Source organism: Diuraphis noxia, unplaced genomic scaffold (assembly GCF_037042655.1).
Source record: "Diuraphis noxia isolate RWA-SAM2 unplaced genomic scaffold, SU_Dnox_SAM2 contig0005, whole genome shotgun sequence".
Taxonomy (NCBI): Eukaryota; Metazoa; Arthropoda; class Insecta; order Hemiptera; family Aphididae; genus Diuraphis; species Diuraphis noxia.
In genome coordinates this window covers 13,126,285-13,143,122 of record NW_028301715.1, presented here as the reverse complement: position 1 = coordinate 13,143,122, position 16,838 = coordinate 13,126,285, and the positions used below count along the sequence as shown (strand labels likewise).

Here is a 16,838-nt window from a genome sequence, read left to right as displayed (position 1 = left end):
CTATTTATTTTTTTACATAAATATAATATTATGAATATCGGACTAAAAAAAAATATAACATTTAAATTTTAAATTTTCTAAGTTTATTATTTATACCATCTTTTAACGTAAATAAGATTCATCTTTAATATGAATATATTATTACTTCTTCAGCAGATTACAGAAATAAATAAACACTCACTTCCTGACATATTACATAATATTACTTTATTACATTTAATAATTTTATGTCGAGGCAACTATTCACTACAGTGCTTTATGCAGAAATTTTATAAATTAATTCTATACCAAGGTGTGTATTTTTATAGGTACAATTGCATGGCGCAATAAAAAAACGCATGTAAAATTATCAAATAAATCTATTTGAGACCTTAACGCTATCTTTCACAAATGGAATAGTATGTTCATATTTTTTATTTACTTATTTAATTTTTATCCATTTATTGAGTCGTACTTTTAGGCTTAAGTACTAATCTGTAATTAAATGTTTCTGGTTGTCGAATTATTTAAATTTATAGTTCTTAATTTTTATTCAAGATTTTCTTGCAGTAGTTAAGATTTTTCTTTAGAAAAAAAAAAAATTTGATGACACGGCGTCCTACATAGGCAATTTAGGTACACCACATATGTATATACCAATCAATTTTCGTAATCCATATTTTTAGATGATATCTTGTTCCCATAAAATTAACTGTGGTTAAAGGATCTTTACATTTATATTGAGTATTATAAAGTATTAAAGTCCGTACTACCTTACTATGTGAGTAAAACATAAAACTTTTAATAAGAAAATATTCCCCACATACTATAAAAGTGAACTAAGTCATTGAAATACTTGAATATTACAAATAAGGAATATCAATTCTGCTTTTCATATTATATGAAATTAGAAGGCAATATCCAATAAATATAAATAATTATCAACCACTAACTGAAGTATAAAACAGTCGATCTCTTAAAATTACATAAGGTTACGTAATCACTATTGCGTTGTCTCAGAATGAAAAGGTTCTAACGTAATTTTTGTAATTGTTCAGGTGAACGTTTTCAAGTTAAAAACGGAATACAGTTTTTCACCGGAAATACTAAGTTACCAAAAATTGATGCAGTATCAACAACATTCCAAGGAACACAACTTAACCTGAATTTTGTTTTTACCGCAATTATTGATAAAGTTAATAATAAAAACTAAAATATTGTATTTAGAATTATTAAAATGTTTTGTGTGTAGAGCTTTTGCATTCTGAAAATAAAATAATTTATTTGATATCAGTCTAAAAACATATATTATTGATGAAGTTAGAACTTTTTGGTTTTGATTTAAATAATTTATTTTAATCAGTGATATCAACTTTTAGGTGTAAATTATGTTAGTTCTCGTATTATAAATTTTTTATTATGCAATAATATTTATTAGTTGAGTACTTATTAGGTATTATATGACTTATATCACATACTTAACACAAGATGAGGAGGTACATCCAAGTCACTTAAACTTCATTTAAAAGTTATGGTCAAAAAACTTCAAAATTTCGAAAATTTTTTTTTTATAGTTTTGGTGTAAATTTGATTAACATTTTGGTACAATCAGAATTTACATATCATATTTATCCTCTACAATAATTTATTTGTATTGTTTCAGCGGTATAATCGTATTATAACAGTACCTTTTCATTCTAAAATATTTAAATATTACATCTAAGATCGTTTAGAACTATTTTATTCTTAATCATTGTTTAGAATGAAAAGGTTGTTAATGATATTTCTTAGTTTCATCCTTATTATTCATATTTGTATGAATTAGAACCTTTTCATTTTCTTTGTCTTATTAAATAATCAACGGATAGATACGACTTCAAGATTTATTTATACAAGTACAAGAACAAAATATTAAATAATACATGCAAAAAAAAACATTTTTCAAAAAAATTGATTTATAACCTTTTAATTTTGAGACGTTACGTCACATGTCACACGTAAACATGTGTTACAGTAACATGGAGAAACACTAAGAAACACTGCCTAATTTGTTGTCGAATACGTTAAAAAAAATAGGCTTATCTTAAAACATTTCAAAAATTCTTTAATATTTTTGTTTTTACGTGCACACAGTTATAATATATTTTACACCAAAATGGTATTATTGATCATTAATAATTTATTAATTATTATAAATAATCTCCCTGCACGGAGATCTGACAAATGAAATAACTTTTGTTCTAATCAATATTTTTTTTAAATTTCTTTTTAATATAACTTATACACACTTGCGCTACATTTGTAGAATACGTTTTTTGTTTTTTATTTTTAATACTGAAAATAAAAAACTTAAAAATTGATAAATTTTTTTTCGAAATATTCAATATAGCTAATTTGTAAATCTGATTTTCAGAAAAATGTATACGGTAAAAACACTTATATAAGTCAAATGGCTGATTTTTACAATTTTTTTAAATATCAATATTTTTGTTAAGTAAATTATGATCTAGTTTATGTTACGTAGGAACATTTTAATTTCAATAAATATTTTATATGAACCTTTTATAGGTTCATGTTAATATCTAATTAATTTTTTTATTGTATCTACTATTTTATTATAATAATATTATTTGGTCAATAAACTCATTTTTTGAAATTAACATGTTTCTAACATAAACTAGATCGTAATTTACTTAGCAAAAATATTGATATTTAAAAAAATTGTAAAAAATCAACCATTTGACTTAAAGAAGTGTTTTTACCATAACAATTTTGCTGAAAATTAGATTTACAAATTCACTATATTGAATATTTCGAAAAAAATTTTATCAATTTTTAAATTTTTTATTTTCAGTATTAAAAAATAAATAATGAAAAATAATAAGTGTCATTGATTTATATTTAAAAGAAATTTTTAAAAAATATTGATTAGAACAAAAGTTATTTCATTTGTCAGATCTCCGTGGAACACCCTTGGTATATATGTATACCAATAATTGCTTACTAAGTACATATATGCCTTTGATCAACAATAATATAATGTAATTAATTTATCAATGAAATAAAATATTTATTGTATTTTATTTTATTAATTATTAAAAATATTATTCAGCAATATCCGTAGTAAGATATGTCAGCACATATAGCATAGCTAGTATATAAAGAAATAATCATACATATTTTATAAGCAATATTTTAAATTCGTAAATTTAAAATACATATCAATATAATATTTTGAAACATGTATAGATACAGAAATACAAAATATGCGACCCACAAACTTGCACTCACAAAACAATAATTTCTATGTTAGAGTTTTGTTGGACTGTCAGAATCAGAATTTTAAAAATGATCTTAGATTACTTAGTCATTGAAAAATAATGTTTAAACAAAAATATATTATATAATATGTAATAATCAGTGTAATCATCCGCCTAACCTAACCTAACCTGTTTATATATATATGTATAAGAATTAACTAATAACTATTATAACTAAAAAAAAAAGGAAAAAAAATATTATAATAGAATTAAACATTAATATTATCAACGAGTTAAAAATTTATATTTTTGAACTTTTAAATGTAATACGTATTAAATTGATAATACTTTACTTATTTAAGCAAAAAAAATATATCATCTATATTTTTAATTTTCCCAATCACATACATATTACTTACATTATTTAAAATAAATATTTATAGAATAAGATTTCAATATACAATTACATAATATTTTTTATTCTGACACTGTTTGGTATTAATTTCTTTTCGTTTAAACTTATCTATTTCCAGAGGCTAATTTTACTAAGTAGCAAATTCTATTTATGCTCAATTCTTAAGACATAAAGTATACGATGAGTTATTAATATTTTATAATCCTTTTAATAATAATAATATTGAATGTTTAAATTTATTAAATTGTAAGATCGGTATTTGTAAGCATAATTATTCGATTCGAAATTTAAATTTATTTCTTGTACTTTAAAAAAAAAACAATTTTTAAAGGTTCATCTTTTCTGAAAACATTTTTACTTTTTTAATTTTTAACGATGTTGATTACTTTTTTATGTTTCACGAATATTTTAAAATAAAACCTGTATACATACTTTCAAACAAATATCTCATAATTATATGTGTCACATTATTATGTTTCAGTACCAGACAGTACCTGCATAATCTAAAGTAATGTATTTTATTTTTTGGTTGTTCTATATTGCATGTTTCTTTATTTAAGAGTCTTGTCTCGTAAAATGTTGATAGAAATAAAAATATTCATTGCGATATAAATATTTTGGATTTATGTTCAAAACTGTGTTTTCCTTATGTTATAATTTTTCGCTGTTGAAATAATATTTTACCATGGTCCAAGCGTTTCGTTCTGCATACTTGTATATCGCAAAGTACAAAGAAAAGTCCTACTTGTGTCCTATATTATCGTCAAAAAGTATGATTAAAATAGCCTCTTATGGTCTATAGGAATATCTTTCATGTCTTATTATCTTAGTCAGCACGATTTCTCTTAGGTAAGCTAGTTGACAGCTCCTTAAACTACTCATATTGCTTCAAAAATGCTGGAGTCAAGTATTAATTGGTTAATTCTTTTTAAATTGTGTTTAAAAATGTCTTAATATTATATATATATATATTGTTATTATGCACGTAGTGTTCATGGTAAATTTTCTAATAAATAATAAAAATATTATACATACTTAATATATTTATACACACTTTTATAACGTACAAACGTGTTTTATTCATTAAAATTAAATTGGAACTTATTAAAAAAAAAATTTTTTAAAATATGTTGTAAATAATTGAATAAAACCTTGAACAAAGGTTTGAAATATTTTCTTTATTTTCAGAAAATAAATCAATAGGTAGTTAATTGGTGTCTTACGCATTATGTTACATTAAGGTAAGGTACAGCTTTGGATAAACTATAAGAAACGTATTGAAGAAAATGTAATTTAGTACTATTAAAACATTGTCACAACACAAATGAAATACACCCTATAGTCAGTTTTGTTCTTAACTCAACAAATAACTGTTCCTCCATTTCACTGAGAATAAACAAAAATAGATAAAATAATTAATTGAAAATACTTTTTAATTTATTGAGAAACATTTAATTTTAAAATAATATTTTTCTAAAGTTTAAGTTAAAAGTAATTAAAAATATCCCTTTTTAATAACAAAAAATAATTACAGAGGATAACTTTTTTACCTAAGACCTGAAGTACCTTTTAAAAATTACATATTTTTATGTAAATTTAAATATGAAACGGCAATTATTATTTTTTAATGAGAATATTAAATATTAATTTGAAGTCATTTTTAATATCACGTTTATTAGATTTTAGTACTTTTTATAAAGATAAAGTTTTTAAAACAAAAAAAAATTACCCTAAAAATACTAAGTATTCATATTTTAATAATTAATTACTTATTTATATAATATGATATATTATAAACTACATGTAAGTAATAAGTGATCTGGTCTTTATTATTTTATTGATGATATTTTATGAGTATTTAATTTTTTCGTTTTAATACATATTAAGAATGAGAAAAGTATTATTCTTGATACTATTTGGACTTAATATTGGTCAAAGAGTAAAAAGTACATTTTTATATACATATATATATATATATAAACCTAATAATAAATATATAAATTTTAAAATATTTTCTTTCCTACTTTAAAAATAAATCTGAAATTGCCAATACAATAAAACACTTATGATAAAAACACTATTCATACTCTAATTTAAATTATCCGTGTGTTAGCGAATAAAATGTATCACACATAATATAAATACCTACTATTATATTATACGAAAAGAAAAAAATGTAAATTTATGTTTATAAATTCTATATAAATGTCATACCGCAAAAAAAAAAAATATATCAGTACGATTTTACACTAATCTTAAATGTATATTTGTTTAAACATATTATTTTTCGTATTTTATAATAATATATTATATTGTTATAAATGTCGTGTTTTCGTGCATGTTGTATCATATAAAATATTAGTTGTACGCTTCTTGTTCGTATATATTTTATAAAACTATGAAATGTTGTTTTAGTTTCCAATATTATTGATATCTATAATACCTACGTTGTAATAATAAAATACTATTATATGTTTACCTTATTAATAATAAGTTATTATCATTTCGAGTTTCGACAGAGTGGAATAAATATAAAATGTTTTGTATTTAAAATATAATAACCGATTACCATATTTTTAAAACGAATCGTCGTGATCATCTATAAATCACGCCAGACCTTGTTGTGTGATAGCCTAAAGTAAAATGGAGAAATACACACGTGTCGAGCCAATTTATTGGCGTGTACGATACTGAATCGAGTGAATTTTAAAAACTGTAATTACGATACGGACGGCTCTCCATTCTGGGGATTTATTGTCTTTACTTTATTATTATTATTATCATAGTATAAAAGCGTACCACATCTGCATGTGTTGTAGTGTTCAAATGATATATCTCGTTCACTACAGCCCAAAAATAACGAGAAAAGTTCTCGCGGCCACCACAACAATATTGCAATTGTGGCCGAGGCGGCATCGAATGCAGTAAAAGCGCTAATGTCAAGGTTGAGGTCCCGTCGGAGTCGGGTGATGAATGGTAGAGGGTCGTGGGTGGATAGGAGAGAGGGGGGAAACCGAAATGACAGCAGCTATCGTAAATAATGGCTTAAAGTGGAAAAAAAAATATGATTCGTAATCCCACGTACACGAGAATTAATAACCTGCTATTATATATTATATTATATAATAATAATGAGGATGTGTTTTATCGAGCGTATGTGTACGTACATTATTGTCGGGTCGCAATACAATCAATTTACGATTAATTAGCGATTACCGAAACGAGGATAAGGACTTTAGCCCCGAACCACGACGAAAAGCAAGTACACGAGTATCGTAATATAATAACGTTATTATAGAATGTCAATGTCCTTCGTCGTCGTCGTCGTCAGAGTTGTGACGTGCGTACCTGTGACTGAACAGTGTATAGACTATAACTTATCTATTATAACATATTAACTGCAACCCGTGTGCTGCTTAAACGCCCGTTCCAGAGACGGTTGCATTCAACAAAACGATCGGAAACCATTTTATGATATTATTAAAATCAATATTTTTTTTTCTTCAATTATTTATTATTATTATTATTATTACGACGAAAAAATATCGTATTGTTCGATCATTATTAAAAACCTATACGATACCTATTATTAATTTATAATATATTATTAGGTTATAACTATTGTAATAATACAGTGAGGCGTGATATGGATTTTAATTTTTTTTTTCAACTTTCCTTCGGCATTATTAAACAATACGGGTTAAAACTGCAGCCTAAGAACACAATGGGGTGACAGTGGAAAATATTTAAAATCCGGTTCGAGGACAACCGTATTTTACGCACAATGGGCGATCGCGCGATATTTATTTGTTTTCGATTGCTGGTTAAATGGCGGTAGAGCCTCTACCGTAGAGGTTCAAGGTCCGCACGCGATACCGGAAATGCTGTAACCCCAGTTATCAGATTATTATCTATATTATTCTGTTTTGTGTAGCAAAATTAATTGAAGAACGTTCGGGGGTTTTTTTTTTATTATTGTATACAAGCAGACTTGTAAAAGATGCTTTTTAAAAGTGAATTTAAGTACAGATATAGATACTTAATTTGAAAAATATTTTAAACAAGTTTTTGAATACTCAAAGGAAAAAGTATTTGTGTACAAATACAAATAGGTACTTAAAATTGCTATTTTAGATACTTTATAGATATCTAGGTATTTTAAATTTTTTTTATAAACCAACAGAACCAATTTTCATGTCTTACATTAATTTAATTGATCAGTTTATACCTTAACTATAGAACTAACTATATATTAACTAAAAATATACTCATCTAATTTTTTGTCAAAGTATTAGAATTTTCGGTGGAGTATAAATTATAGGAAAAAATTATCTAATTTAAACTTCTAATAAAACGTGTAAGTATTTGGAAATCAGCATAGCATTTAATGCTTTTACTAAAATACTTGACAAGACTGTATATTGGTACCACTATTTTAATATTATAATGGATTAACAAGTATAAAAAATATAATACGAGTATATACCTATTAATAATGTTTTATTCCGGCTGTTACCGAGATGTATCATAATTTGTTATAAACTTATAACATACTTATATTATATTATGGCTATGTGAATAAAAAATTTATATTTCTTAATCAAATGTATGTACTAGACTACTACTACTATATTTGAGTAAGTGTAGCTTTCAAATGTATAATAACGATGTACTGGTGTCCTTCGCAAACAAAAGTGAATCAAAATTGAAACATAAATAATACAATAATATTTTGCTACAGTTGAAAATATATTCATACAAATAAATAGTATATTATATATTTAGATATAGAAACTGAGTTTTAAGCAATCGTTTTACTTTGTCCTAAATCTACATGAAACAGTGTTGTAATTTTTATGATGAATATGAGTGCAATAATCAATCATCGCATTAAAAAAACCTGTAGTAATATGGTATTAAGTTAACCTCGTATTGAAATGTCAAGATCTATATCTAAATTACATTTATTTTAATTCGATATTTTAACTGTAGAAGTTTAAAAAAATAAAAATTTTGTTTACATATAGTCCATAACTACTCAATAAACAAATCTTATAACGCGTTGTCGTGATCCATACATTTAAGTAATTTCTCCATAATTTTAATTCACAGTTACAATTCTGATAAATAAAAAAAAATATTCAATGATAATACCATAAAATGTTTATGATTAACCTTGTTCTATGCCCTAAGGAGTAGTACGACTTATAAATTAAATATTAAAATAAATACAAAATAGGAAAATATTTTTTTTTTTTTTTTAACGTCACTTTATTCAGAAATTATCAAATGTTTTGTTTCGATTATGCAATATACCGAATAAAATATGTTTTTCATAATTATTAACTGCCTAGTTGCATAATGTGTCTTTCACTAGATTTTCGCCACATATTTTCATATTTTATCTTGAAAATTATTTTAACTGTAAACTTAAGTGTTATTTGAACTTATTTCTAAATTTCATTTTTAATTGTTATATTTTGTTTTTATAATAAATAGACTCATATTTTCTACCAAAAAACTGGATCACTGCATATAGAACACACGTACATATTATATAAAATATCGAAACATCAAACGTTAGCAGATTCCTCGTTTCACTAAGGATGTCAAAAGATAATACGATCTAGTATAATATATTATAATAGAGTGAATAGAATTTGTATAAGAGAGTCATTATATTATTATTACTTCATTCATTCGTTTGATTGATTGTTTTTTATTTTTTTTCTATGAACGTTAGCACAATGCGAGACGGTCGTTTAAGTATTTTACTCCTGTTTTGTGTTTGACAGAAAATTAAATCCTGAAGGGAGCCGCTTGTGATCCTAAGAAACACGCAGCCGCTCTGGTTTGTTCGCCATTTTTGTATCGGATATAATAATATATGTGACCAATCGTTACCTAAAAAGGATCGACTTGGCCGAAGTATAATAATCATTGTGTTATAAAGGGTCAAGGACTTGGAAGTCGCACGGGATCCGTACACGAGCATATAGCAATGGAAAATACAAACCGTTTGTAAGAGTATCGAGGATATTGCTAACTATTGGTTGTGTGTGTAGGTATATATTATGCGCGTGCACCCATTTGATATCATATGGTTTGTGTGACCTATTGACCTACGGTAAAATGCGTTTCGTATAAGACATTAATTATAACTAACAAGCAGGTGTACCCTGGTAATAATAATAATAATATTAATAACAATAATTGGTAAAAATATTTCGTCAAGTGCTTTTTGTCTGCAAACGGCCGTGTGTGTACCTATCGTTTCTAAATACGTCGGTCGTTGTGAATGAGATATCAATACAATAATATACACAGCTTATAATATCATATCTATATGGTATTATGATTTATGTGAATTCATATCAAACATTGCATTTTTTCTGCGGTAGGTATTATACTTCTATATCGTATTATTATTATTATTATTATTGTTGTTGTGCAACTGTGCGCTTAAGTTGAGAACGTAACGATATTTACAACGGATTGAAGTGCATAATAACAATAATAAAAATAAACCTAACACCTAAGTGTATAGTAACAGGTACAACAACTGTAAACGATCGATGGTATTAATAAACAAGAAGTGAAAACAATGTAAATTTGTTTAATATTCGCACAACGATCGATGTGGTGTGAACGTTTTGGTCACTGATTTATAGCTTTTGAAACACGCGCTGTAGTCTTCGTTACAGTCGCGTATCGGCATAAATGCATAATAGAAAATGTGCTTTAATAATATATTATTTAATTTCAAAGTATAATCATCCATTACCTACGTATTAAATTATTATAAAATGTATAATATATAGAAGCCGCGGTCGGGTTATTCGGTTCATATAATATTATAATTATTGTCATTACAGTGAGTATATTATGTTTGTATTAATGAGATGGACAGATCTGATAATGTTATTGCTATGATTTTGCCACCGTGTGTTGCGACAGCCTCCACCAAATTATACGAAAATAAACGTTTGCAGATACCACAATAATATGCGATGTATCTTATACAATAATGCTACACCATCGTGGTTTATATTCGCGGCGGCGAATGATTTCAATTCGTCTGACCGCACACCAGTCGATCCGGTGAATAATAATATTACAATAATAAAATATAATATTTTGTCCGTTTGGGAAATACGATTAGATCGATAAAAGATTTCGAATGGTGGTCCTCGACTGACGACTATATAATATGATATTACGAATGCTAGTGATTCATGCGACATCGAATTACATACCTACTTACTGCAGCTGTCTGTTGGTCCACAAAACTGCGTTCTTCGTCTAGAGTTTCAAAATGGAAGTTGGCTTATTTTTTTTTGTGAGCTTCTTTCGTCTAAACGTTTATCCAAACATGCTTGCATGAATTAAATATGTTATAAATACACGCAATACGACTATAAGAACATTAAATACTTTCAACCACAACATACTATGTCACACGGCCGCGCAAAAATAATAGTTGTACTAACAAACGTTATAAGTCTATGTACCTACCGTTTCTATATTTTTAGTCTTATTTCTGGGGTTTTTTTTTTTTTTTTGTAAATACCTCAAGATAATATTTTATAATATGATGTTTTGTGGCTTACGGTTATTAATTTATTCTGTTCAGACATTTCTGGTAAAGTATTCTAGAAAATGGCACCTAACAATAGGTAATCGTTAAAATTCAAAAGATTTTAATGATTTTATTGTAGGATATATAAACCTGTTTATGGCTCGAATAATGAAACCAATGCGTAATACGGATGCAGTAATGCATAAAACATTTTTATACGATATGAGCTAAAATACATTTGGTTTTAAATAAAACAATGTTATCTAAATTTACAATTGCAAATTCGAACCAATTTGTTTTTTTTTTTTTTACATTGTGCAGTGAACTACTTCCAATAAATTTTACACACCCGATTCCTCTTCTGCAATATTAACTGCTCGACTGAATAAAATTATAGCAACCTTGTATTATTTTTTTAAATGTTTGGTAGGTAATAGGTTTTATTTGACATTTATTATTATTTCTGCACACATTCGAAATAGGTTAAGGCAGGGTCTCCTAACTATCATCTTCGGACCAGATGTGACCAGCGAACACGTTTTTACTACCCTCCCCCCCCCAAAAAAAAAAAAAAAAAACATGGGATAAGAAAAACTCTATTAAACCTTATTACTTATTATTAAATTTATTTATTTGTACAAGTTTTTTCATGAAAAATTACTTAACATTTACCATTGCTATCTTGTGTGTTAGATATAATTTTTAAATTGCACTGTATTAAAAGTAATGTGTATTAAAGGTAGTTCGTGTATTTTTTTAAGTTTCAGTAAAAAATAAAACCTTTTAAAATCTTGCAACAATTTCAACATATAAATTTATTTATAAATTATAATGGTATGTTATTACTTATTATGATTTACTTCTCTAAATAACTTCTATTTTGATGATATGAATTTTTATTTAAAACTTATGGTTTTGATTTATAAATTAGCTAGATATTGTTGTAGATAATAATACCAAGATTTCATCGTAAAAATAATAGCAATGTTAACGTTTTCAGAAAAAAATTACAATTAGTTATATATATATATATATTACATATTAACTATGAAAATTAAAATGTTAAGAAAAAAAATACCAGACGTAATTCATATTCCTAATGGTAAATAATTGGAATTCCTAAAATCTCGAAAGTCGTTCAACACCTGGCCCATGATTACGAGTACAAAATGTTTTAGTTACATTATGTTACAAATATTTAAACCTAACACTATAAAAAGCGTGTTACTTGATAAGTGCCTATCCGACGTGTAACCACTTGTCACTACGTGAAAAGTATATGCATCCGCTTTGCTCGAATATACGTAATATATTTAATACCACCTTAATCATAATATAAAAATAAAATTCACGGACACGACGTTGTTGTGGATATCAAATTAAATAATCGTTTTTTATACGTCAGGATCGTGAAATTTGATAACTAGAAACTGAAAGTAAATGACGTTTAGTGACGTATAATTATTAATTTTCATAATTATCATTGTAATAGTAGAGTAGTAAGCAGTCAACACTTAAATTATTATGGAAAATATCTACTTAACTGTAATTACTGGACATAAAAGACTAATTACCTTTTATGTTTAACAAATCGCGTAATGAAAATGTAGTTGATTATAATATTATATACAAATTTATTGTTTCAAACGAGGTGATTCTACATAATATAAGGATCTTACATGTAATATGATAATAATAAACAAGTAAAAAAAATATTTAAAATTGTTTTCCATAAATTTGCTTTATCAAATTGAATACACATATACCATATATTTATTTATAGGATCAAATTTTAACACATTTTTACCATAATCATTATTCCGGATGTGTATTAACTATTTTATTAGAAATGAGATGACAGCAGTATAAATATGATGAATTGCCATCACCTGGATCTACATTATATAATATTATTATCTAATTGCGAGATTTGTCAGTGACTCGATGACGGTTTATGATGTGAACATAAATTAAATGAGCTTAACGTCACCTGATTTCCAATAAACTGCATGCTCGATCACATATATATCTCATTTCTTAAAGTAGGTATGCGAACTAAGATGATATATGATATCGGAGTAATTTTACGGCAATTTCATCCACTACACGTTTTTATTACTTATGAGCTTATCGAGAGTCAAGGTCGATAATGTTAGGCTTGAACTACATCATACGTGACCAGAATATTTTTTTATGAGACACATATTATTGAGAAAATTACTTAAAATACAGCCGGTATATCCTAGTTGAGTCCATTGACGACAGCTACAAGGCCTATACGTATTAGAATAAGTAATATAAATGCCTATTTTACAATTATTATAAAAATAAACTCATAGGTCCAGTTTAGCTATTGGATTAAAAGTATTACATTTACGTAATATTATGATGGAATCAATGCATTAATAATTGATACGATTTAAAAATACGAAAAATAATTTGTTTTCTACAACATAAACGAGTTTAAAAATACTTTCCATATTAATATAACCAGCCTGATTAGCATAAACGCAGTGAAATCTTAACTGAAAGACAGGAAACAAGTTATCACAAAATTGGAAAAAAGTATTAAAACCAAAACAAAAAACTGATGACAAATAAAAATATTGGACGATATTTTTCACTGATCATAAATACATTTATATGAAACATAATTTATAACCATTGGCATTTTCGAGTTATTTTTTAAAATAACGAAATGAATATGACTTGCCCGCGTATCATAGACGTCTGATGCGATTTTACTTTTCGACATTGTGGCTTCGCCATACCTGACTCCCACCTTTTATAATTTAGAACAATGTTCGTCATTCGTCTGCTGTAACGATGTTGTATAATAATTCTAAACACCGACTGAAAAAATACGAATTGATTTTTTAATTTACGTTTCTGTAGCAATTCAAATTTTTATTTCATCTGAACTTAGAAAGTGTTCAAGCATTATAGGAAATGTGAAATATTGTAAACGTGGTCGCTAACCAGTTGGTGATTCAGACCAGATCGCGATCGCGAAGACAAATAAATGGAAATAGAACCGTAACGATATACGCATAACAATAATATGTAATAACCAGGCTATGGCTGGTGCTATTTCGGTAAAATTTCGCTCGGGGGAACCCCCAAACGCCCCGCCGGGATCACGCAATCCGGCTGTTTACGACGCTGGGTACGCCCTCGCTACAGATGCCGTGTGAGGCCACAATGCCCCCCGGAGGGAGCAAATTCAGCTCTCGGATTAATATATAAAGCGGTTCGTTGTCAATCAACATTACTCAGTCAACGTTCAGTTTTAACACACTTAACAACAACAAAAACTTATATTTATTCGAAATGGCATTCAAAGTAAGTACCATACTATATCATATTATAGAACATGTTATGATTAACCTCGCCGTGCGTTAAAAATATTGTTTCAGTGACATAAGTTTAATATTTATTTATGTTTTCATTTATTCATCAGAAATAACTTCGGGCACACTAGTTCGAGAAGTTCGTGGTGTTCAAAAGTTTACTTTTATACGAGTTCGCTATTACTTTGCATACTTAAAGAAAAGCAAGTGTTCACATGAAAAAATGTGAACAGTTGTTTTCTCGTGCTGTATTTTAGTTAAACAATTCGATTTCATATTATTTATTATTTTACAGTAAAATATAAGTTGGGCACTGTATTTCCGTTATTTTATGATACTAATTATTTTAAGACATCTAAAGTTACATAAATATTAATATATAATATAGCATACGAATATTTAATAACTATTTTTGTTTAAATGAAAAAAATCGCATTGTACATTTTTAATTTTATCTCTGAATGCATTTTTGTTCTTTTACACAATGTATATTCTAGTATCTTTAATACTTGTTTGAATACCCTATGAGTTTTGAGTTTTGTCCCATTCACACATGATTAAAAGTATTTATTGTTAACTAATAAACAATAAATTACTTGACAGCATTAACTGCAATAGAAATAAAACCAATCTAGATGTTTTCCAATCAAAATGTTTTACATCAAAGATATTATAATATACATTTAATATTATTACACCACAATATAATATGACACCAATATATTAGTTGATATTGTGTTTGATATTATCAGTGACACACTCGTTACAACTATTCTAAATGGGTCGTCTAACTTTTTTACAGACTGTCGCCGTCTTCGCCTGCGTGCTGGTTTCCGCAATTGCCGGTCCAGTAGCCCCAGCCTACCCGGCACCATCTGCCTACCCAGCACCATCATCTTACCCAGCTCCATCGGCTTACCCAGCACCATCAGCTTACCCAGCACCTGCCTACAAGCCTGCCTCATATTCAGCACCAAAGGCATACGCCCCAGAAGCCGCATACGCACCAGCCCCGTACAACTTCGACTACAGCGTGCACGATGACTCCACCTACGATATCAAGAGCCAATCTGAATACAGTGACGGAAACGGTTACGTAAAGGGATCCTACAGCCTGGTCGAAGCTGATGGCACCAAGAGAATCGTCGAATATACCGCTGACGACGTTAACGGATTCAACGCTGAAGTGAAGAAAGAAGGAACTCCATCCTACAGCTCTGCCCCAGCCTACAAACCAGCCTACAAGGCTTCAGCTTACCCAGCTGCCCCTGCTTACCCATCAGCCCCAGCTTACCCAGCTGCCCCAGCATACTCTGCTGCCCCAGCTTACCAAGCTGCCCCAGCATACTCTGCTGCCCCAGCTTACCAAGCTGCCCCAGCATACTCTGCTGCCCCAGCTTACCCAGCTGCCCCAGCATACAAGCCAGCATACTCTGCCCCGGCTTACTCTGCACCAGCCTACAAGCCAGCTTACTCCGCACCAGCTTACTCCGCACCAGCATACTCTGCACCAGCCTACCCAGCTGCCCCAGCTTACCCAACTGAGTCCTACCCAGCTGCTCCAGCATACGGATACTCCACCCCAGCTCCGGCCTACGGATACTCTACCCCCGCCCCAGCCTACAAGCCATCGTACGCTGCTCCAGCATACAAACCTTCCGCGTACAAACAGTACTAATTCCTCTTTAACCCTAAGAAATGAATATTATAATTTATTGTATTTTTATGTAAATAAAATTTCAATTTGTCTATAACTCTGTGTTTTAATGTAACTAATTGTTTTTTTTATTTCCTAATCGTCCTGATAACTCTGCCTAAATAAAACATAATATTGCATTTTTATGCCCAGTGTCACTGGTGTCAAGTATTGTGACAGTGTGTTAACAATATAACAGTAAGTCTCAAAGTCTGTAATACGGTTGTAATATTATGACTTATCTTGTTATACAGATATTCTCGATTCAAATAAAGTAATCAAAATGTATAATTTTCTACGATACTTTTGACATACAACTTTTATGTATAATATTGTTGAATACATCTAACATAATATGATGCTCAAGTCAGTAAGAAAATAAATAAAATACAATTTAAGCCGACATAGGTTGAACTATTTAAATGATAACGTTATGATAATGTTTAAAATAAATCGAAAAATATTAGTATATTACTCAACATCGTGTTAATCGCGTTGAGTAATATTATAATACAAGTGTTTGAAAAAAAAAAAACACTAACTTAAAAAAAAAATTTTT

General features: G+C 27.9%; 2 protein-coding genes across 4 annotated transcripts in view; one reads left to right on the top strand and one right to left on the bottom strand.

Annotated features, from left to right (window-relative positions):
• LOC107163545 (A-type potassium channel modulatory protein KCNIP1-like) overlaps positions 1 to 16,838 on the bottom strand; it is a 414,281-nt gene that overhangs the window by 225,513 nt on the left and 171,930 nt on the right. The gene's annotated exons all lie outside the window — the stretch shown is intronic.
• LOC107163547 (uncharacterized) lies at positions 14,421 to 16,337 on the top strand. Its single transcript, XM_089229334.1, has 2 exons — positions 14,421 to 14,575; positions 15,386 to 16,337. Exons 1-2 carry the CDS (start codon positions 14,564 to 14,566, stop codon positions 16,259 to 16,261), a joined length of 888 nt encoding a protein of 295 aa, XP_089085460.1. The 5' UTR covers positions 14,421 to 14,563; the 3' UTR covers positions 16,262 to 16,337.